Source organism: Aphis gossypii, chromosome X, assembly GCF_020184175.1.
Source record: "Aphis gossypii isolate Hap1 chromosome X, ASM2018417v2, whole genome shotgun sequence".
Classification (NCBI taxonomy): Eukaryota; Metazoa; Arthropoda; class Insecta; order Hemiptera; family Aphididae; genus Aphis; species Aphis gossypii.
The window spans coordinates 30,491,362-30,517,425 of NC_065533.1; the positions used below are offsets into that span (position 1 = coordinate 30,491,362).

The 26,064-nt window shown below is 25.5% G+C and overlaps 1 protein-coding gene across 1 annotated transcript; it reads left to right on the forward strand.

The window, feature by feature from the left end:
• Window positions 1-272: 272 nt before the first annotated feature.
• On the forward strand, window positions 273-17,367 carry LOC114123257 (uncharacterized). The gene is made up of 5 exons (XM_027986160.2): window positions 273-436; window positions 14,608-14,707; window positions 15,660-15,854; window positions 15,930-16,135; window positions 16,917-17,367. Exons 2-5 carry the CDS (start codon window positions 14,614-14,616, stop codon window positions 17,073-17,075), a joined length of 654 nt encoding a protein of 217 aa, XP_027841961.1. The 5' UTR covers window positions 273-436; window positions 14,608-14,613; the 3' UTR covers window positions 17,076-17,367.
• The last annotated feature ends 8,697 nt before the right edge of the window (window positions 17,368-26,064 follow it).

Consider the following 26,064-nt stretch of genomic DNA (forward strand, 5'->3'; position numbering starts at 1 on the left):
AATTGTTAATTACATTTATTAATACGATGAATTAATAAATGTTTTAACTGTAAAACATCTATAGTAATAAACACACTAATAAAATCCCTAAAAAAATATAACAATTGATAATGTACAAGTTAAAAAAATAGTACTTATAATATTTTATACCTATCTATTTACTATTTTATTTTTGCGATTGGAAAGAGAAGGGGACTACTAAAATAAACAATACAGTTACTTGCAGGAAGAGAGTTTCTGATGTAGGTTACAGTGTAAAGCCGTTACAAGTGGAGGATTTGGAATATCGTAGTAAAAGTAGGACGATGACTATAAACGCACTTGGAATGCAGAAGACCAGTTTAGTCGTATCTGTTAATCATACCACGTCGGAGTGTGTTCGTACGGTCTTCTTGTAGAAGTCGCCATCCTATATAACTATTGCTCATATATCCAGGTAAGATGAATTTACAAATATTTATAAATTATTTTAGTTAAATAAATGTTCTAGTTTTGTTTCAATTAATTAAACTGAATAATGTTTTAACAACGCGAAATCAAATAATGCTTTATAAATCCTATTTTTAGTAGAAACGTTCCTCATAAACAATAATTAGATTAATTTTCGTCTAGGTTATAATACCCATATCATTTATTTTTAAAAAACTCAATTTTTCACATTTATTTTACAAAACTTTAAGTCATAAATTAATTAGATAAATAATAATAAAGATCCGAAATTTCAAACCATGGGTAACATTATAGTTTGTTATTTCATTGTTTGTTTTAGTATAAGCTATATTGCTTCCCAAAATCAATATACAATTTTACTACATAAAATGTAGGTAAAATAAATCGTAATTTAAAAGGAATTTAAATCTATTCCTTCTAAAATATCTTCGTATCCATATCATTTTATCTGTATATTTCTGAAATGTTCATGACTTTTCCTGTAGTTAAAACATTTTAGTGTTACATTAAATCATTACTAATATCTACCTATCGATATATTTTCATTAATCAATAAACAAATTGCAAATGATTGCGTATTTTATAGTAAACATTTTTATAAATTGGTAGTTAGGTAATAATAAGAACTTCATAAAGTATCATTGTAATATTTTATCTTTATTTTGGAAAAAAAAATATTATTTAATATTAAATATCTTTCATACGTCCAAATAAAATAAATAAAATATTGATAAATTACAGTTACCATTGTTTTAGATGAGCACTTCTTAAATTATTTATTTCATTAACTTCCAACGCAAATTTTATTTTTTATATATTTTATTATTAAAATTTAAAAAGTCGGTCTCATTCATGAAACTGGTTTACCTACACAGAAATATACCGATAGTATAACATGTACCTATATTATACATTGTACATAATTCAAGTCAATGACCTACAACAAATATTTTATTTTGACCACGGAAAGCTATTAAAAAATAATCGGATTTAAATAACAATATTCTAAACAAAATATTTAACGTGTATTAAGATGTGTGCTTATACTAATATTATAATTTTTTTTATCGACATTCAACAACATTAATTAATACATGAGAAAATATTTATTTCTGTTAAACGGATAGTTAAGTTAGTAATATAATTGGTTGATATTTTATAATATCTAGTAGGTATCTATACAGTAAACTTATATTAAAGCTTTCAAGGATCTATTTAGTTGTTCAATTACCGTATAATAACAATAGATAAAATGGGAAAATGCAATATAGTTAAACTACGTTTGTAGTGTAAATTTACTAATTTTATATTATGCTCTTAATTTTTTTTAGCTAGAAAATTAAATAAAGAGGACGTTTATTGTATTATATTCTCATTCTATTTAATTTTTTTTTAATTTTTAAGTAAGTTATGACTTATGAGTATGTATAATATTAAAATTTAGAAATTCTAATAACTCACTAAAAGTTAAAGTATGGTAAAAAAAAAAACACACGAAAAAGAACATATAATGTTCTTAGCTTTAAGTTTTAATAGGTCAATAACTATATTATTAATCAGCTTGTATACAAAATTAAAAATGTTCAACATCAATTGTTGGTGTGATACGTTCGTAAAACGAACACAACAGTTTGTGTAATTGTCTTTTTGGTTTAGATATTTTATTTTAAAATAATAATATTAATTAAAACATTTTAATACGTGATAATTATTTATTAGGTACATAATATCTAATATTATATTAATACATATCTAAGTATATTGAAAATTATATTTCTTGGTTTAATTTTTCAATAAAATAATTGGTATTTTTATGTTAATACCTTTTCCTAATAATTGGTATTTTATGGTAAGTGGGTATAGTCGGTACTTAATCAATCAGATTACTTTCACATATTATGCCAAACATCTGAAAACATGCAATTAAAATAATAACTTGTTAACAATTAAAAAAAGTTAAAATTTGGTGTGGGTAAGTACTACCTAATTACTACAATATAGATAATATTATTATAAAAGCCATCGTTTATTGGTTATATTATTGTCACATCTGTTTTATCACAGAAGATAATTTTTATGCAAAACCAGTTTTTTATCAAATCGATTTTGTTTTTAGGTGCAACTTAAAAAACCACTTAAACTTAAATTTTTTTTGTTTTACTTATAGCAGTGTTTAATATGTATGCTACAATTTTCCATAATTTTTTCCTCTTTTTGATCTCTTTTTAGACGTAAAAGATTTTCGATGTATTTTTTTCTAAATTATTGTCGATAAAATAATTTTTAACTTTAAAAATTGAATACAAGATCCCACGGTATTTTTTTTTTTTGTACAATTATGTATCATTAAACTCAAATAATTGAATAGGTACATTTATTACATTTACCATATACCCGCTTGATATTTACTGTACTACAGAACAGTATCCATTTGCCCATCTTTTTATATTATATTTTAACAAAAATTTTATAGAATAAATGTTTGAAAAAAACATATTTTGAAGATTTATGAAAGGTATATGCATATAACAATTATAAGTAGTGATATGTTAGTATTGATTTTATGCCCAGTTTGTCTATTTTTTAACCAAAAAATCCGTTTTTAACGTTTTATAAAAATTATTAATTTACCGACATCAAATTTTTTTATAGGCTCAGTTAAAAAGCTTGAAAATATAATACAAAGTTCCTTATAATCTACATATTACATAAAGCCTACAAATCTAAAACTATATAACCACGATATTTGTTTTATATACCTACACTTTAATTCAAATTAGGACGGGATCTTTAAACATGGATTATTGATAACAATTTCCTTTCTTGAATTAATTATTAATTCCTGCAAAATTGTAATTAACACCTTCAAAAAAAAATCTTGTGTGCGCTACTGACAGTATTACTAATAGTACCTAATATTATTAGAATTAGAGGTTAATGTACTGTTTCCATTCAAAATTGTTTTTTAAATTTACAACATTGTTCTAATCAAAATGAACATACTGTAAATTTCACAATTTTTCCATTCGTTTCGTGAAACTCTTTACTCCTCAAACGGTAATACAGAGTATCTAAAGAACCAATTATATAATATTCATAATTGGCATTAGTTCAGTATAGTTTTAGGTCTATACGTAGTATTAACTCACTTTTTATAAAATACAAAACTATAAGCTATAATTTTCAATTTTGTGCGACAATCTTTCTCCATTATCCTAAAAAAATTTTATTATCCATAAAAACAATTATTTTGTCTTTCGCTAAAAAAATAAACATTATTTGTTACATACATTTAATTTTTAATATTATCTATATTAAATAATAATTACCTAAGGTTTTTTTTGGTCAAATCATAAAATTTAAGAAAACTATTTTGTTTAATCGTAGATAGTTTAATGTTAATGATTGTTATTTTTTTTAAGTTTGTTTATAGCAAGTAATAATAATAATAATAATAAAAACAATCAATTAACATTTTTTTGAATATATTTTGTACAACTATAATTATGTATAAATAATAAGTGTATGAGATAAAATATCAGACACTACTATACCAGCATGAAATATTTTTAGGTGTGTTAATATTTTATCTTTATCTTTAATCAAAACATGTCAAATAATAAGTGTCAATATGAAAAAAAAATTGTACAATATATGATTTACAGGTAATAAGAATAATTTTTTATTTTTAATATTCTATTAAATTTTTAGATAAGAAAATTGAAATTAAAACGAATACATCATATTTTAAATATACCTAATGGTAATACTTATTAAAAAAAAAAATAATTTATAGAATATTTTAATAAATAATTTAGATGAACGTTATAATTTTCGATTATCATTATCCTTATTGTGCCTAATAACTAGGACTAGAATTTATAATATGTAGATACATATTTTTACATAATTTGTAAAATTTACGTTTTGTTTACAAATTTCGTAAATTGTATTCATAATATTAAAAATTAAAATTCGTCAACTAGTAAATCAAAATTGATGTAGTTTAGTAGTGTTATACATTTATTCTTTGATAATAGAACTTATAAAAATAGTAAGTGTAAATAGGTGTATAATTTATTGGTATTTAGTAAATTATTATTGTAAATATTATGATGATGCAGCATTAATTTTTAAGGGAAAAGAAATTTTTCAAAAACCTAGTATAAAATGCTCTATCATATATTGTGTCTATTTTTAATTTGTTGGGTGAATCAATATCAAAGCTAGAAATTTCCAAGATTTCGTCAAATGAAAGTTTAAGAATTATTGATTCATCAAATAATGAAAATAATGAATCGGAGGGTCTAAGAGCCGAATTATTAAAGAATGAAATGAATATAGTTTTAAATAAACATTCAGGATTGAAGACTACTTACATATTTTTAATTTTTTTTTTTATTACATATTTTAGCTATTTTAATTACATATAAAAACGATCATTTTTTTCGTTTTTTATTGTACATAAATCCTAGCCTTTATTATTTATATTTAACGATTTTAATAAACATTGAAACAAAATTTCAATGAACATAGTTTAAACTGAGCTTCGCACATCTTTTGATTGCCATCGTTTATATCGTTACCTATTTGATTTTTTTTTTTATCTATAATTGTTTTTAAATGTATTAACATTTGTGTATAACTGACCTGCGTCAATATGAATATAGTAAAACATTAACCATTCGATTTTATTTTAATTTACTAGGTGTAGGTAAATAAATTAAAATATGGGAATAATCTAAATAGATATAGAAAGTTAATAAATTCTTTAATGGATTGGAAAAAAAGTAATATTATCGAAAAAATCACGAATTAATGTTTAATTTATAGTCTAAGAGAAATCTAAAAATAATTATTTACTACGGTAGGTATTTTGAAATTGGTGATAATATTAAATAATCGTTAATTATTGTGTAAGAAGAAAGTTTTCATAATCAAATTTGTAAAGAACTAATTTTTACATAATATGTGCACATCATGTTATATTTTGAAGGTACCTATGTCCTATATAGATTAAGAAACCATGAAAAGTGCATTAAATAATCTCATTTTATTAGAATAATAAAATTAGTCTTCATAAAAGTGTATACAATATACTAAATATATATATACACAAATTGCAATAGCGGTAGTTATATTAGGTAATACATTCAAAAAGTAAAAGTAGATTAGGTGTTAAAATAGTGAATTAAGTGTTGAGTTCTTTTTTTAGATTACATTTTTGTTCAAACAAACTATAATGACACGTTCAATATAGGTACAATCACGAGTCTACATAATACACATTAGAAGTACCTATCAGAAAATATTAATTGAATGATGAATAAAAAAAAAAATCATTAGGTGTAACATAAACATGGCGCCAGATATGCACAGATAATTATTTTACATTTTTGTGAGAATAGAATATACTTATATCATATTGTAATCATCGCATGTTACTATTACATAATAATGTAACTTAATGGCAAGCCTGATTTAGCGGGGCACTATCCCAGGGCCTATTGATCTTTATAATTTTTTTTTTAATGTATATTATGCTCAAAATACATTTCAAAAAATAAAATAAAAATTTTTATGCCACGAAAAATTACTGAACGATAAATTTCTATTAAATGTATATAATAATATGATAGTTGATAACAATATAAAAAAGTTTTTAATTTTGTGAAAATTAGAAATACGAACAATGCTTAATGTAATTACCCGCAAATGCTCCATATGTTTCTGCCAAAATATGACCTCGTGGTTGTAAAAGTACAATGGGTTTCATTTAGTTTAACTTTTCAAACTATATTATATCAAAAATATGTACATTTAAATATTTCAATGAGATGTAATCTATGTTGGCTAAATAAATTTAAATAGCTTTCTCGTTCCGTTAAGCTAGTGTTCAAAATATAATAATTTAATTATTATACGAATTTTTATGAAAATATATCTAAAAAAATCAGTTACGCTCTATCAAATGTTTCTCCATAAATTAATTTAATTAAATTAATCAAAACGTTTCTATGGCTATTATAATTACCACAAAATTAATATTGAATGTATGTAATTAGGTACTAATTACATTTAAATATATTATCGACATCATTCGTATAATTTGAAGTATATATTTATACATACGTAATTGGGATACTGCGATTAGTTTAAATTTTACTTAATTTATGATTGTCGATTTAATACGTATCTAACCCTTTTTTACACTGTTATTGTGATTATCATTAATGACAGATTTCCGTATCTTCTTGTAACACACTTTTTTTAAAGGTTCTTAATTTAAGCAATAAGTACAATAATTATGCTGTCTATCAAACCTAATTTTCTCAACGTACACATACACCGATTAATTAAAATAATTACCATTTTAATGATAAAGATATTATTCTTAGAACCTCAAATTGGTATATAATTTTCTTTGAGTTTTTTTTTTTTTTTGTAAACTTGTAGCAGTTTTCACCGAAACGGTTATTAAACGGAGAGATCAATTGGTCACACAAGCGCATTTCTCTTCAGTGGTCCTAATGATAATAATATATATATATTGTTCGTACTTCCACCGATTAGAAATGCTTACTGTACAAATTGTTACAATAAAATTATAGTATTTTAACTAAGAAGCTGAATTCATTTTTAGTTTATTAAATAATGCAATATTATACTGTCTAAATTTATTTCAGCTAAAAACTCTTATTTCTTATGTTTTACAGCAACTTCAATATACCTAAAGGCTATAAACATTATTACTTTTTTTTCACCTAATTACGAGTTTTTATTGAAGAATTATACTGCAATAAAAAATAAATATTTCTTAAGTACTATATTATGATGGCTTACTAAAATTAATGTTAATGCAATTCAATAGGTGGGTACTAAAGTCCACGAAGTTCAATACTTACTATTATTTTGTAACGGTTTACGATATTGTTCATAAAACCACGTATAGTTACCTACTTGAAGATTTAAAGTGCATAAATCAAAACGTTACTGCATGATGTATTCATTATAAAATATTATACTGCGTAGTTGTACAACTATTCATTATTTATTAAAAAAAGTTAAATTAAAACATGTTAATAGGTATATTGTTTTTTTATTTTATAGTTGTAGGTACCTACTTATAAATTTAATTTTATTGATTTTATTATTTTACATGCATGTTGGTAACTTGTTACTATCATAACCATAATTGTGAATTTATTTTACCAAGTTTATTTTGCACATTTTATAATTTTTGGTTAATTATTTCTTTATTATTTGATAACTTTTTTTAAATTAGGTATATTAAATTTAAAAATAATACAAGGTATATGATTTATATTAAAAACCTGTTCAAAATTACACTACAAAGTCGCAAATGGTTACAATGTTTATTGCCAATGGTTGTTATAGTAGTTAAATTGTTTAAAATATTAAAAAGTTAAAAAAATATCTTTAATACATTAATAAATACAATTACATATTGTTTTATATATCAAACAATATGAAAGAATATTTTAAAAACTCTCTAAATCTAGTTGTATAGGTGATGGCACCACAAGTGTGTCCAAAATTTAATAAGAAACTATAAGTATGGTAATAAATATTTAAAAAAAACCTATAGAAAAAACAATAATTCAGAATCACATGGCTCTTTTACAATTTATACATCTATAATAATATTATGTTATTGGCAGGTGGAATTTTATCTATTGTCTATTCATCTTTATCTATTTTTATCTATTGTCTACACTGAGACAATTTTAAATGTTAAGAATCTAAAAATATGTATGTTGTTTCCTCGCAAAACGTTTAAGAGCACGTTGCATTCGCACATACTACAAATTTAAGCATATTTCAAGTTGCGATAAAAAAAAATAGACTAACATAAAATAAATATGAACTCCTAACGGTGTTTGGCTTACTGACACAGAAACTATTTAATTGGAATGTAACCGGTTAAAGAGCGTGTGATGTGCAGGTATTTGCTGTTCGTATGAGCCGTGCCTGTGTGTGCTACAAACAAAATATTAGGTTATACAAGATTATCGAGTTATGATTAAATGTTTATATTCGTTTTAATAACGTATTCTTGGACTTGATCATGAAAACTTTTCTGGTTTCGTGTAATAACAATAAATACAGTATAGGCAGCCTATAATGGCCCCGAAAGATGATTAGTCGTTGATTTCTCTTTTCGATGTTTGACGTTGATTAGGATATAGGTACCTACATACTTTAACACTAGCAATATACGTTTCTCTTATAAATGAATCATAATGATACTTTACAAGAGAAAATATATGTTCATAAATATACACAAAGTGCACAGTTGAATATTTACTACCATGCATTGAATGATAAAATAACTTTCTAATGGGCTCGACGGAATAAAAAAATAACTACCTATGCGTTTTCTTAAGGGAAAATATATTGTTTTTTGCTGTTGGCAATAATTTTTTTTTATTCAGTAACATCATTCCCCGTAGTGACCTTATAGTGACCTTTAATTGTGTGTCTAATTAAAATAGTTAATTTAGTTTTAGTTATATATATACGTAGTAACGTATACACAAATCATATCGTATATAGGTACATATCTAGATGAAAAGTTAAATTGTTGCTATCATTTGAAAATTACCTGTCAGCTGTTGATGTTTTTGAGCTATTGCAGTTAAACTTAAATAATACAAAATTTTTAAATCTGCTCACAAATTATGTAAGGCGCTTATTGGCCTAATTCTCATGAATAATGCAAACCAAATTTTAAGTTTTCAGATAAATATTTTACTGATAAAAATGTCAGTATAATAATCTGTTAAAACAACAATGTTTACACAATAATTTTTTTAAGTAATTTTAAACATTAAGCATTATTTAATTAATTTTTAGTCTATGCCACACTACAAATATGTACTACTAAAATTATTTTTCATATCTGTTTAGCAAAAATAAAATATTTGTTAATATTGATTAAAATTTAAACATTTTAAACATATGATAACGTTTAGGTTAGGTATAAATTTGAATAACGATAGCTGTATAAATGCTAAATACTACCAATCAGTATCGTGTTAAAATTGGAATAAATAGGAAAGGTCTAATTGTCCAAGTTTCCACGAGTGGCAAATTTTTTGTGATGGTTTGAAAACGAATCAACAAAAAATAGTTTCATAGTTTTCTGATTTATAATATTTTTTATGATGACTAATTAATTATTAATAAATATCTATTCTTCATAATACATTAGTACCTACACATTTTTTATCTTAAAATTTCTATTTTTGTGGTACCTAGGTAATAATACTTCCATGATGGAGGTCATAATAATGTGATATATTCACAATGACAATTAAACCACCCACCGTAGCGATATTCCGGTGTCGTATCAGAATGCAGTTTGGATAAATTTATTAACTTTATTTTGGAAAATTCATAGCTCTCGGTTCTATATTTGTTCGTATTATATTATTAATATATATAATATATATACTCGAGTGTTTATTATAGATACATACTGAAAGAAAAATTCGATGAACTAGCTGGATACTATATTTTTGTACCTACAAGACAGATTAAGTTTATAAATGATTTGTATTGTTGTGTTTACTTATAAAAGTGGAAAAAAGAGAGAGAGTAAAGTTTTAGTAGATATAAAATACATAGAAATATATTATATACATAATATATATGTATATTATATTAAGTACGCATAATAAACATAGGTACTTAATAATAAAAATAAAAATTAATAATCATTTATTACAAAATTAGGTATCCACAGAAATATAGAATGCAATTAATATTTATTATTTTGTCGTAATGAATCAAGATAATATTTCAACTGCTTAAATGACTTTTTATATCTTTCTGATTATAGTATTTTACATTTTTATATGTAATAGAAATACGTTTATAAGTTTATTAAAAATTAAAATTAATACTTCGTCGTCGCCATGCAAAAAATGATCAAGTGTAAAATTATATTTTAAAATTTAAAATTTGTATAACTTCACAACTATTTGATTTTTTTCACTTTGTCTGCTTTTAAATAACTAAATCACAATATATAGTTGCCAACATGTAAAAAGGAAACTAAGTGAACAAATATAATTTTTTAAGTATAACATGAATTTAAAAATTAAAAAGAAAAAAGAAAAAATATGAAATATATTATACTCAAATGTTGAATGATTTTTACTGTTAGTTTTTCAGATGACTCAAATTAAAATTTATTTTTTATTTTTTTGTTTCATACCCGAACCTGTATTGTAACTCTGTAAATCCCGTTTGGTATGAAGTAAATAATAATAAATTAATAACAATAATATAGAGCATGTTATAATAAAGTAAAATATTTTTTTTTATTTAATACAAATTGAGTAATTTAACAGGTAACATGAATTTTCTTAAATTATTCTTAGTCAACTATTTATTTAACGATCTAAAATAAATTATACATCGTTATAATCAGATCGATCATACATATAATATATCCATATAAATTAAGGTCCCCACACACTGTAGCGGTGGCGGTAAAATTCTATTGTCTCGGCGGTGGCGGTAAAATTGTGTTCAGACTCATTTTAACGCTACCGCTACCGCTGCAGTGTGTGGGCACCTTTATGCTTAACATAATTTTCAAAGGCAAAATGATTTTTATCATCTACAGCTAAAATGTTTGTATGCTATAAGTTTTTAACTATAATTGAGTTCTTTAAATTATTTTGTTTTTATTAAAATAGATATACATATTAAAATATGAAGGCTTGAAAAAAACTGTCTTAAGATCTAACTAAACTTCAATAATACCTTATAATACAATATTAAATCTATAAATTCTTTTTAATTGATAGCTAAAAAACATTATAGGCACGTTATACCTACATTTTTCAAAGAAAATACCCACTTACCATTTCATCGATTTTAAAACTAATTAGAACATATTAGTATATAAAATAAATCTTAAAATACATAATATTTACCTATCTCAAGAGTTCAGTTGAGGTTACATATAGATGAACTCCATCCCATATACTACAATGCTCTATTGTTTTAAATTAAAATATTATTAACATTAGTGCAAATATTTATTTATTTACCAGTATCTTTATTTAAATTGTTGACCATCAATTATTATTTTTTTTCTTTAATGAAATTGATTTTTGGAAAAAACTTATTAATGGATGTAGCTAATCATTGTCCAAAAATGTTTTTAATAATTAGGTTTTGAAATAGTTATAGACGATGATAAACTGTTAAAGAAATTAATGCGAAATGAGTACAAAGACTTACATCACCTAATTTATTAAACTTAATCGTACCTAGTTTTATTTTTTAATTGGCAGGAAAGATACCAGATAATTATGCACGAAATGTAATTATATAAGAACTGCATTTGCAGATAATAAGTCATTCTCATGGAAATTTAATTAAGTATTTTTATCTTCATTATATTATAATATTCTCAATTTGCTAAACAATAAGAGCCTATGATTTTGAAATCTTACTACACTTGTTATGCATACGACCACTAACAATTTTCTAAGGTTATATTCTTCCTTTATTTCATTACATGTATCATTGCAGACTGCAGTGATGTCAAAACTCACCTTTATGCAGAAAATGTATAAATATTGTAGCGAGCTGTGATATACTTAATATAAATACTCGTGTTTATAAATGTAATAATTAAATATATTAATAATATCATAAAGGAACCGTACTTAAGCTTATAAAATATTTTTAGGTATTTTACGATTTGGCGTAGATGAAAATTATATTATTTTATATTTTCAACATAATTATTTAATATGAACTGGAATGTTGGAATGTGTGTTTTAGCATTAGAATCGTGACAATACGTGGGAATGTGGGATAACCATGTAAGGACAACTGGCTCTTATAAAAAAAGGCAAAGTAGGCACTCGTCTTGTTCTATTTACTTCAGTGCGAATTTGATGGCATATCATAAACATAAAAATACAAATTATAATAATAAATTATTGCCGTTGAAGTATCTAGGTACCTACTTAAGTTTTTTACTACAGTAAACTCACACAATTTTTCAATATTCGTCGAAAGTCTTCCTTACGCAAACACTGTGTAACCTAACCTATATAAACAACTAACAAAATACCTTTGAAGTTAAAAGTAACAACTAGTCTTAGGTATTTGTAAACTTAGTTTTTAATAAAATAATACGTACAAACTAAATTATTATTATTTTTTATTATTTGGAGTATACAATTATACATACTTAATTGTAACAATTATATTTTAAAATTATTTCTAATGGATGGAATAATATTATTTATTTTTAAATTTAGAACCACTTTAAAGTAAATATAAAATGAATAAAGGCTTTTGAATTTTTTTAAGTTTCAACAATAAAACTGTTTAAAGTGTATTAATACCTATTGTCATTAGGAAATTTGTACTTCAATATTTACGCATACCTACGTTAATTTATTTTTAAGCTTTGTATTTGTAAATTAGGTACTTATAAAAGTAACTTTTCAAACATCAATATAAGATAATAAATTTGAATTTTTAGTATTAAGTTATTATCATTTTTTTTTTAAATTCTCAAATAGGTAACTGTTATTTAAAACATTTACAAAATTTGGCTCCAATAGATTATTATAATCTGAAGATACGTTGTATCGTGAATCATTATTAGGTTCCTATACTGACAAGGAGTACAATACAAAAATATATGATTCCAATAACCATAATAATATTATATTGAGTATAACTGTAATGTACACATATACTCGTACATAATACCTACATATTTCATGCATGAACTATGCCGTAGGTACGTGCCCTTCACCAAGAAGAAAGCTATTATTATCTACTATTTACTACCATATGGATGGCACATGGGTACAATAATAATGATATACCGATTATCAAACGACGAAATTTCTCTAGGAATTTTTATGTTTAATAAGCGTATATTTCCATATTAAACAGGTGTCTCCTACCGTTACACACAAAAAAAACCATATTACCTGTACTTTAATTAATTAAAATGTATTACCTATGTGATAGACAATTATTAAATTAATTAATACAGTTTTTTTTTTAATATTTTTAAACTACGTGAAGCATAACATGGTTTATTGTTTTCAGTAGGTCACTTGCGTAAGGGTTTGTGGGAATGTATTGTAATATTTTATTTTAAAACACTTTTTACGTATAATAAAGGTCGTAGTTCACTTTATAATGAAATTATAAGAAGTATTTGAGCCATAAAAATGTAATTATTTTTAATTAATATTTGGTAATTACAAATTAGGCAAATAAATAAAAAGAAAAGTATGTTTGTACCTAATTGTATGATGGTATGAATAAAAATCGCTGTGAAATTTTCGTGAATTGGGCAACATACGTACAGACTTGAAAGCTGCTTACCATATTATTATCTACGTCTAAATAATAAATTACCATTCTATATAATATTACTTAATACTTTCCTTATACGGCATTATAGAAATGTGTATTTTAATATTTAAAGCAGGGTTTTATATTTAATTGAATCTCTGGTGGTATATAGACAAGAAATATGTATGCCAATGTTTACAGCTGGTATTAAGTTAACTACAACTATGAAACAACAATTATTAACGAACAGTGTTTTTAAAGCGTTATCGAGATAGTTGCTATAAAATAGTCTTTAGTAAATATTATAAGTCTGGCACCCATTGTACCAATTTTAGTTGAAAAAAAAGTATTTTTAAAAATATTAAACTACCTATAAATAGCTAAAATTTATTTAAACTTGCCTATTGTTTTCAAATAAACATTAATTAAAAATAGTTCTAAAAATATTGATTTTATTATTAAAAACTGATATAACATGCCTCATAGTACATATCAAATTAGAATAGGTAGCAGATTCGAACATTTGATCAAATTTGAACCAAATTGTTTTTTGAAAATGTATTTAAGTACCTATGAAACTTATGTAAATTAAACCAGAAATCACACCTCTAAAAACATAGTAATTTTTTTTTTAGTTTTTCCAAATGTATTAAGTTGTAAAGATGTATACTTCCCAATATATGAGATTCATTTAAATAAACTATATTTTTACTATCATTTATAAATAGGTACACAGTAATACAACTTAACTGTATACTAAATTTTACTTTTATTATTTTACAGATTAAAATGATAAAACAAATATTCTTATTTGTTTTTGGATTGACAATCGTTGTAGCACAGAGGAGATTAGCATTGCCAGATCCACGAAGTTGTTCTAGTAGTAAGTTTATACATTTTTAATAAAAAAACATATTCAACAAGGATAGACATACATAAATCATGATTAAGTGAATGCACTATTTGTTCATAATATAAACCTAATACCTATCAAGGGATTTCTTGCATTTCAATAGTAAATTTGTTTTTAAAAATAATACCTTTTTTAAATTTTTATTTTATTTATTTATAATTTTTATTTAATTACAAGAATTTAAAAATTTTTCATGGATGCGTTAATGATAGTTTTGAATGTTAACAAGTGAAAAACTATTTTAAGAGGGAAGTAGATACTCATTCTAAACTTACCAAAATTTATAATTAAATATATATTAAACTCTATACTTTTGTTTGAGTATTGGATGTACTACAACCGTTAATTACGCTGTAGATAAAGATCAGCATATTTTCAAAATTATAACTTAAATGATTGGTCGGAAAACTCGGAAACAAATTTCCTGAGCCAGCATTTTAAATTAACAAAAATTGTTAATTTAATTATTAAACTGAGTCTATAAATTCATATAATATATAAATATGCATTAAAAGTTAACAAAATGAATTAAAAATGTTAGCAAAATAAAAGCTCACGTTTTCAGTTCTCTGATATATTAAATGAAACTGATTTTGTACTTTAAAAGCATTTTTAAGAATTTCCAAAAAAATAATACATTTTGCATTCAAATGCGGGCCCTAATAAATAAAGTGACAATGCACTTGTGGCTTGACTTCCACCAGCTTTCTATTATAACTTTACCAGCACATAAACTTTTTCAACCTATAGGTATGTACGTATAACCTAACCTAACCTTTATTTTTTATTTATTAGTCTCGAATTTAGTTATTAATTATATTATTATTTAATAACAATGTATGATTCGAATCATAGTTCATACGTGTTTAAATAATATATTGTACATAATATTATATTAATAATATTGAATTTTTTTTTTCAGGAATTCGTCATGCTTCATATCGAGATGCCCGCGGTGTTACGCATTCCTATTTTTTCAGTTGGGAACATGCCCCCACTAAAAGCTTAGAAGTAGATTGGCTTGATGCCAGAAACATTTGTCGTAGACATTGTATGGATGCAGTAAGTTTAGAAACACCACAAGAGAACGAGTTCGTTAAGCAAAGAATATCTAGAGGTAAACCAACTGAACCATAATAATATAAAATATTTTAGAATCACAAAAGTATTTAAATAAAAACGAATTTTAAAGGAAATATAAGATACATTTGGACATCTGGACGAAAATGTAACTTTAATGGATGTGACCGTCCTGATTTAGTACCTGCTAATGTAAACGGTTGGTTTTGGTCTGGTTCTGGAGCAAAAATTGGTCCAACCACTCAACGTAACTCTGGTGACTGGAGTCACACAGGAGGGTTTGGACAAGCACAACCAGACAACAGAGAAGCACCACAAGTATGTAACATGTTTTAAGTGGGCATTTGTGTATTGAGCTGTAATTTAAATTGAAAATGAATGAATATTACACAAAAAGAATTTTCAAGAAGTCAAACAAAAGTTATTGATGATTCATTTTTACCCAAAATAGTTCATATGAATCAATTACAAAATGTATAATTATATGCTCTCCGCATGTTAAAAGTATGACCAGGTGGAAGTCGATTTTGCGTTTGTTACGTCCTTACGCACAGTTGACTTCAGATTGGCATTTCAAACTATTTCGACCGCTAACCTACTTTGGTGATCTACGTGGCGGAGAGAATGTTATTTTATATGTGCGACTGGTCATACGCTTTACTTACGGCGAGTATTTAAGTAATGTAAGAAATAATGTGAGCCGTATAGTTTAAAAAACATCATTATTTGTTTTTGAAGTTTTAAATGGATAATAATTACTTTAATTAAGACTAGTAAATAGAGTTTTATAAATAATGGGTTAAATAAAAATATTTAATTGTGTTTAATTTGTTTTAGTTGTACTTGTACAATGATTATTATTTGTGGAAAATTGTTGTATAAAATAGGCTGATAAGACTCTTATTTATAGATTGGAAGTAGAGAATTAGGAAAATCTGTTTTTCATCTACAAAGAATTTAAAATTAATAAAAATTAAATTATATTCTAATACATTAATACTTTTATAACTATTCTTAATTTGGTGGTTATCTTACTATTTTAGAAATAAAAACATTTTATATTTATTGATAATAATTAATAACTGTATGCATTTTTCAGGGCAATGATGAATCATGTTTAGCTGTATTGAATAATTTTTACCAAGATGGAGTGAAGTGGCATGATGTCGCGTGTCACCATTTAAAACCATTTGTGTGCGAAGACAGTGATGAACTTTTAAACTTTGTACGTTCCCGTAATCAAGGAATTCGCCTATAAGATAATTTGAAATTTTCTATTTAAGTAAATTATATTGTTAGTGTATTCAATAAAGCACAAAAACAAATACTTAGAAAAATTAATTTAATTTGATATTTATGTACACCTCAACTTATAGTAGATATTATAAAAGTAGTTTATTTACAAAAAAATATTTATTTCTCCAATTTGGCTATTTTGTGTGTAAACAATTTTAAACTATCATTTATTTTTATTTTTAAAATTTATATTTTAAGTTTATGATAATGTACTATGTATGATTAATAAAGTTTTTTAAATGTTTTATATAAAATTAATGGTCTATTATTCGTTTCCTGTTGGTGTACAGGTATTTAGACATTTAATAAATATTTTGAATTTATTTATTTTTTTTTGTAATAGCAAGTTTGAGTACCTATCTACATTGATTCAATAGGTATAAATAGCCTACAGCATGATATATAATGAAAATGCTTAAAAATATGAAGTTGCGTTAGAAATCAAGTAGTTATGGATTCTTGATAACAGAATTTGGTATTGTTAATACCATTTTTCTGTTTTTAATTAATAATAATCGAATTTTGTCCGCTAATTGTACTAACATTATACATGAACTAATATATTAGTGTTATACAAACAAACTTCTTTATTTAACGAAGCCTCGTAGGGAACAAAAAAAAATCGTATTATAGAGGAATTCGTTAAATAGAATTAACGCATGATTTACAATGAAGGTTATAGTTCTCAAGAATAATTTGTTAAATGAAACTGGAAGTTCATTATATGGAAGTTTCATTGTACATAGGTACATGTAATGAGTAGCACTTTCCTCCGCAAAGAAAAATTATAAAAAATTATAATAGCTTAAAATTTAATAAGTGTTACTCATGATGTTTTAATTAAGACAATCATCATTAATAATTTTATTTATTAAAAAATACTCATTTTTAATTTTCTTTTTGATTAATGTTTTTGGCCTAGGATGTATTTTCTACTAGGTGGTGAAAATGGTGGTATATGTTTTAATAACCTGAATACCCAGCTAAAATTAAATCATGTACAGAAAATGCCAATTAAAAAAACTGATGTACCTATGCTTTAAGTTTTTATGACTAGAATTTTTAACGAAATAAAAGCCCAAAATTATTTAATAGTAAATCGTTAGGTATTTTAAGAGTGAAAATTATTATTATTATTATATTTGATTTCGCTAAAATTTTAACTTTAGATTACACTTTTTAACTGGCCAACACTCGACTTATTTTATAATAAATTATTATAAGACAAACTTATAGGAAATCTTGTATTAAATTTTTAACTCTTGCTTACTTATGAAAAATGTTGTCAATATTTATAAACTTCAAAAGGTAATAAAAAAAAATTTTGCTTATAATTTTTGAATGACTATAAGGCTAACTTATGAGAAACTTTGTATTAAATTTTCAAGCATTTTGACTTACCCAAACATTTTTTTATCGATATTTATAAAAAAAAAAAATTAAATAGCAAAGAATATTTAAAATACCTTAAATAATCTTAAAATAAGCGAAATATTTTTAGAATTAAATTATGTAAAGAAAAAGCCAATCTAAAAAACTGGTTCAGTTTTCGAGTATCTACGACTTATACTTTTTGAGCAAAAACAAATATTGAAAATCGTTCGAGGATGAATCGTTATCGGTACGTGATTTCGTAAAAATTTATAATTCTGACGTTCATAACTTTTTTTCCTATAATGACGATTGGAATTTTTTCTATAGATATTTGAAGGAAAACTTATGCAAAACTCAGTGTTAAATTAATTTTTTTAAATTTGTAAATAAATATAAAAAAAATGTTGACACATTTTGTGAAAATTTGTACTTTAAACGTTTATAAAAAAAAATTGTAACTAACGATTTTTAAATTTGAAGTACAATAAGAACAACTTTAAGAAACTTTATTAAATTTTCAAGTTATTTTGAGCACCCAAAACTTTATTATCGACGTTTCAAAAAAAAAAAAAAAATACTTAGAAAAATTGAAAGTTCAAGTTGTCTATAAATAGCTCAAAAAATCCAGAATATTTTGAAATGTTAACTCTGTATAAATAACACTAATATAAACATTTGGTACTTAAAATTTTTTTATGGTTAATATCAACAATGAACAAATCCACAATGGAAAATTATGATCTAATAATAATTTCCATAACTCGATGAAAAGCATGTGAAAGATAAGTCACATGTATTATTTATGGATGAAAATTTGTAAAGCTGTTCCAGCTTTAACGGAAGATGAGAACGAAACTCTTTGCTAGTAGAATTTCCAAAATAGAAGAAGTTGACTGCCCTAATTGATATAATATTTCAGTAATATATGTTATGGGGTGCAATGACGTGGCAAACGATGATTTCAGAAGCAATTGTTTTAAAGATTGTTTTTTAATAGTTTGTTGGGTGGTGGTTTGCTAGTCCTCTAATTATAAATGTAATAAAATACTCAATAGGTAATCAATTTCGATCTGAAATATGCTTCAATATTCGAACAACATTCACCAAGACCAGACATGGAAGTGCAATGAGCAGTTTTAACTTCTCCACATGGTTTAATAATAAACCAAGGTAAAAGTATACTTTCATTCAACCGTTTAGAATGAGTTAACTGCATAAACAAAATATAATATCTAACATGCAATAATTAATATGAAAAGCATTAAGCAATAAAAACTTACCTCAGCAATTACGTGCACTTTTTTGTTAATCACATACTATTTATCACTAGAAATCCAACCTCTGACAAAAAAATTATAAGCATCTAAGCTTTTATACGCTTTAAATTCACTTAGTGTGTAAGCAATTTTTGTTAGAACTAAGTAATTAAAAATATCCGGGTATGTTCATGAAAGAATTGAGTCTAAATAAGTTGTCCATAGTATATCAGCATCTTTCAGTAATAAATAAGGATCTGAATTTTTAATTAAATTGATTTTTCCAAGATCTCTGAAGGACATCACTTTTTAAGCGCTTAGCATGGTTACTCAACGAAACAGTTGAAACTGGTTGAACAGACATTGTAACGTAAATAAAATATATTACAATTTATAGCTTAAGTTACGAATATTTAATCGAAAAAATTATTCATAGGAAGGGAAAACAGATGTTTGTTAAGTGGCTCGGACAGGCGTGATGGAGAAAAATTCAATCTTTAGGACTCTCAGATGAATTTAAAAATAAAGATTCAGAGATTGGGCAAATATTGAAATACTTTTCAAATCCGGGAACCAATTCGACAATTTGGAACCAATTCGTAGTCGTCCGTTTTTCTTTCAAATAAACGATGGCAACCGAGAGGAAGCAATGCGAAAACGGTCCCCTCCCGGTTGTCGGTTCAAACAGAAGTTATATTAAAAACCATCCGAGAAGCTGTAAGCGATTTGAAAATACATCCCCTGCTATACCAAGGAAACTCAATATTATTGAAACTTATTTTAAAAACAAGCCATAATGTCTACAGACATCATCGAAATTCAATGCATTCTTGGAGTGAACAACAAATATATGGTTAAAGAGATGTCTATTGTAGATACAGAAAAAACATGGGCTACTCAACACACAAATCACACTCAACAAAACAATTAATTTTTTGATGTCGATCCAAGGTGCTTTATTTTTTTTCCTATTGCTTACAGATAATTTTATTGTTTAAAAACCATAATACATTTTTTTAAATTTCATTTGATGATAAAAAATTAACTATCATGAAAAAAAAAATAGGAAATCGTTAGATGGCAACTGGCAAGCTCCCCATTTATCTATTTATGACGTACCTGCTCAAACTCAATATTTTATAGTAAGTAATATTAAACATTTGCCACAAAAATATTAATATGATAAAAATAAAGTTAATAATTCTATGATAACTTATATGTTTTAATAAGACTTTTATTTGTTTGTCAATATTTAACTTCACCTATTAATTTGTACATGTTAATGACTTATTTGTTCATTCTTTGGTGTTCTGGTGAATGATGTGATGTGATATTTAACTGTTTTTAATTAATTTTTTAGAACAATTTATCCAATGTTCCAAGAAAAATTATTTTAAAGCAGTTAAATGGCATTTCTGAAAAAAAATATCTCCATAACTAAGAGGTTTTGCTTTAACTTTAAATTTTTATTCTTCTTCTGCTTACAATTATGTTCGAAAAGTTTTTAATAAATCACTTCCCCATCCATCTACAATACGTAAATGGTATGCTGTTATTGATGGATCTCCAGGTTTCACTTCAGAATCATTAAACGTTTTACATAATAAAGTATTTGAAATGAAGTTGAAAAATAAACAGTTAATTTGCGGAATGATGATGGATGAAATCAGTATAAAACAAAATGTTCATTTCAATGGAAAACGAAATCAAGGCTATGTGAATTATGGCACTGGTCTAAATGATGATACTGATTCACTTCCATTAGCCAAAGAAGCCCTTGTACTGATGCTGGTGGTTTTAAATTCTAATTGGAAAATCCCTATTGGCTATTTTTAATAAATCGTATGTCAGGAGAAGAAAAAGGTAATATAGTTAAAACAAGTTTAAATGTACTCCACGATACAGGTGTCATTATAAAAAGCCTTACATTTGATGGTGCTGGTTCAAATATATCAATGGCGACATCATTAAGAAGTAAACTACATTCACCTAATGTAAAAACATATTTTTTGCATCCAATAAATTATTATAAGGAGAAGATGAAAGTTAGATTAGCAGCTCAAACATTAAGCGAGAGTGTATCTAAAGCGCTAATATATTGCTCTAACCAAAAAATGCTAGATTTCCAAAATTCCGATGCAACATCAACATTTTGTTAACAAATGAATAATATATTTGATTTTCTAAATACCAGAATTTTTTTAGGTAAAACGGTTTACAAAAAACCTATCTATAAAAAAAATGAAACATTTTTAAAGTCATTTGTTACATCAGCTATTGATTACTTAGAATGTTTGCAAACAAGAGTTTACAACAAACAGACTAAATCTTTGTAGTTTATTTCCATAATAAATTCTGGAAGAAAAACAAGTTTTAATGGATTAATTTGGATTAATTGTATGTTTAAAAAGTATTGTAGAATTATTTGATGATTTAGTTAAGGCCGATCAAATGGATTTTATATTATCATATAAAATCACACAAGATCATATAAAAATGTTTTTTTCAGCTATTTGATATTATGGTGGATTCTGCAACAACCCCACAGCCAGTGAATTTGAATCAGCATACAAAAGGTTACTGATTCACACAGAAATTGCTACATCTAGCCAAGATAACTGTGTGCGTCTAGATGAGACTGAAATATTAACTGTGACTAGCAGTTCACAACAAATTGAATCTGATTCATTAGAATACTTTTGTACAGCTGGAATAGATATTGACAAAGAAAATACGTCAATGCTCTTATATTTAGAGCAACCACAATACACACCATATTTAATGGATATAACACAATATTTTAGTGGCTTTGTTGTTAGAAAAATAATATCAATTTTAAAATATCAAGAATATGCAGAGATCATAAGTGAGTCAAGTATTACACAAACAACATTAATTGATTTGAAACTAGAGGAGGTTTAATCAAGCCTAGTGATGATGTGACAGAACTTTGTCGTATAGCTGAAAATGTATTTAGGATCCAGCAGCATACTTATCAATCAAATTCTAGTAATATAACCAAAAAATTTATTCTTAAAGCCTTTTCCCAAATTAATATAAACAAGTACTTTTTAAAATTATCAAATCATATTTACAATCAAAATCTGATAAAAAATTATCTCATTCAAATAATAAAATTAATCTTTAAAACTTACTTAAACATTCATGTACATCATTTGAATAAAATAATTAGCCAACCCAAAGAAAGGATAAGATCACATTTGACAAAACTCGTCCATTTCCGGCATCAGTAAAGTGTGAATTCTAAATTTGAATTTCCGATTGGTTTTCTAATTATTATTTTATTTTGTACATCTTATTGAATTTTAATTTTATACATTTATATATTATACTCTGCAATATAAAAAATTCATGAAATAAACAGTAATATTTAATTTATTCTTCCACAATACCCCTTTTCACTGATCAGATACGTCCTAGTTTTTCTCTAGGTTGGGGGGGAAGGAAGGCGCAGTCCATTAGCTAATAGGTCTATGGCAATCTCCACAGAGCGATAATAAAAGTTGTATAGAACACGGAAGACTGAACGTAATAATAATATGTTTGTACCAAACAATTACAATTTTACTAATCATAAATCGAGAAATTTCAAGCATAATATTAAAAACCGATGAGATATGTAAAATAAGATTTTGAATTTGATTAAAAAAAAAAAAACGAAATTATCAGTTTTTTGTTCACGTATAGGTCGCAGCGCTAGTGTCGTCGATGCCCATTCTATCGTTCTATGCACACTCCATGTATCGTCGCCCGTCGGTGGTCATTTTACAATTTCCGTTTACCGACGATAGTTGTTACTCACGAGCCTTGTCTGAAACCGTATGATTGTTTTGTAGTTTATACTTGGCTAATAACTGTTGTGTCCAGTTAAAAATGTGAAAACAGTCACAAAGAACTGTTTTTAACAAACATAAATACGTAATTTGTGACGAAATAATAAAAATATTATTAAAAACCACGTTGTCGTTGAGCAAAATAAAACTGCTTTAACGTGGATTTTTATTGAGCACTCGTTGACCGTCTTAATTTTTCTCGAGTATTAGAAATAGAAATAGATACGTTTCTAGTGAAATAGTATTTAAATTTTCCGACTTCATTCTCTGTACACAGAATAATTACTTTCGTAAAATGCGTAATAATATTATATGCTCGTCGTGTTCGAACGTTGACCAATTATAATAATATTGTTGCAAAATATTACGATCGGTACAAAAATGTTGCGTAATTTTGTTTTTGGACGCTACTCAATTAATTATTATCGATCGACAATAGTTGATTGATATTGTTTACAGTTTGTCACGTCATGTTTGATATGCTAGTCAAATACCTGCAATAGCTTTATTTTCCGCTCAGTATAGCTTTAAAATAAAACGAGCGTGTAATGACAACCATATTATTATTATTACTATTTCCATCAACCATCGTAAATACTGATTGATGTGGAGCTGCTATTTATATTACCACGTACAAGTATAAATGATGTTATTTAATATTTTAATATGGTGTTCATTTAAGCTGTGGTCGCACGATGAGAGTAGATCGCGATAGTCGCTGTCGTGAAAGAATATGATAGTTTGCTTTCACTATTAATACTTGTTCACAGCATGTGCACTTGAATGATAGTAAAGAATAAAAATAAAAAAAATATAATTATGATATTATCGTTCTGTGTTCCGTTGTTCGTACTTTATATTTATAAAATAATATAATAATTAAAAAAAAAAAAAAAAAAAACGTTACACTGTTCTTTTTCTATCTTTTTCATTGACTACTAATATATTATTAAAATATCTACTAGTGCTGATCATTATTTTGCCCAATCCGGATTACGGATTACAATTATTTAATCCGAATTTCGGATCAATCCGTTTTAGACGGATTCACGGATCCAAATATCCAATCCATCGATTCGCATTTCGGCTTCATTGTTTTTGAGATAATCAGCTATTTTTTCATTATTATCAAGTATCAACCGAAATAATACGAATTACGATCTTAGATCTATTGATAATCGACTCAATATAACACCACTTATATCAAATACACCAGTGTTTTTGAGTTTTTCACAATGTATTATTAGATACCTACCTATTAAGTAGGAACTAGGATTTAGAAAGTAGCAAGTATGATACTTACTTCTATGCAGAGTAATTAACTACATCTAATATCATATTTCAGTAGTTTTCGAAAAAATCGGGAAAATGGGAATTTTTACGCAAAAACAGTTTTCGGCAAAATTGATTTTTTATATGGCTGTAACTCAAGAACGAATCACTGTAAATACTTTAAATTTTCATCAAATGTATATACTAGTGTTATTTATATAAGGTACAATTTTCAAAATATTTTGAGTTTTTTAAATTTTAAATTTAATTTTTCCAAGTATTATTTTTTGAATAAACTGGTTTTATATAATAATTCGGATTGGTATTTTAATCCGGATTAAACGGATTATTATTTTTGTTTCAATTCGGATCAGTTCATGAAAATCAACAAACTAGTAGTGAAACGGAGCCCATTGCAAGAAAAAGTGCTTTATATTTCAATAAGGGTATAGCACAGTTAATGCATGCTTCAGTTGATATGGTCATGTTGGCCACAGCCGTTGTGTACATCAATGATGCAGTTGGATATTCTATTCTATTCTAGCACTATTGGACTCAGGATCACAGGTTAATTTTGTAACTGACGCCTGTGCTCAATTTCTTGGATTGTTTAAAACAAAATGGTTTTTACCAATAGTTGGTATCAACTCAATGAGGTCAGATGCACAAAGATTGCAACCAGTTGTTATGTATTTTCGGTTTTGAAAATTTCAACGTTTCACTAGACCTTCATGTACTTCCTTCAATCGCCAATGATATGCCATGCCCATCTCGATTAATACGTTTAGATCAGTCAAAGATTCCAGATATTGTTAATGAACAATTGGCAGATCCAACCTATGATACATCAGGCAAGATAGATATATTACTTGGTGCAGAAATGTTTTACACACTTTTCAGTGGAGAAAATGTTGCCATTACAAATAGTTTAGCGTTTCACAAAACCACACTAGGATGGATTCTTACTGGAAGGGTATTAAATAGTGAAGTTATTCAGTCTAGGCCATCGGTTCTCAAGAAAAAATGAATTAAATATTTTTCAACCACAATCGTCTGAAATTAATTTAAATAAATCACTAGACATAGGAGATTTTTTAAAGTCAAATTCTCAAATCAATGATCTGATTAAAAAACAAATTATTGAAAATCACTGGAGACCCACAAATAGTAATGATTACCCTTAACCTACCCTTCT

Coding starts and splice junctions, on each gene's coding strand:
- LOC114123257 (XM_027986160.2), top strand. CDS start 14,614: ATGATAAAACAAATATTCTTATTTGTTTTTGGATTGACAATCGTTGTA. Junction 14,708..15,659: donor TCCACGAAGTTGTTCTAGTA/GTAAGTTTATAC, acceptor TTTTTTTTTCAG/GAATTCGTCATGCTTCATAT. Junction 16,136..16,916: donor ACAACAGAGAAGCACCACAA/GTATGTAACATG, acceptor TGCATTTTTCAG/GGCAATGATGAATCATGTTT.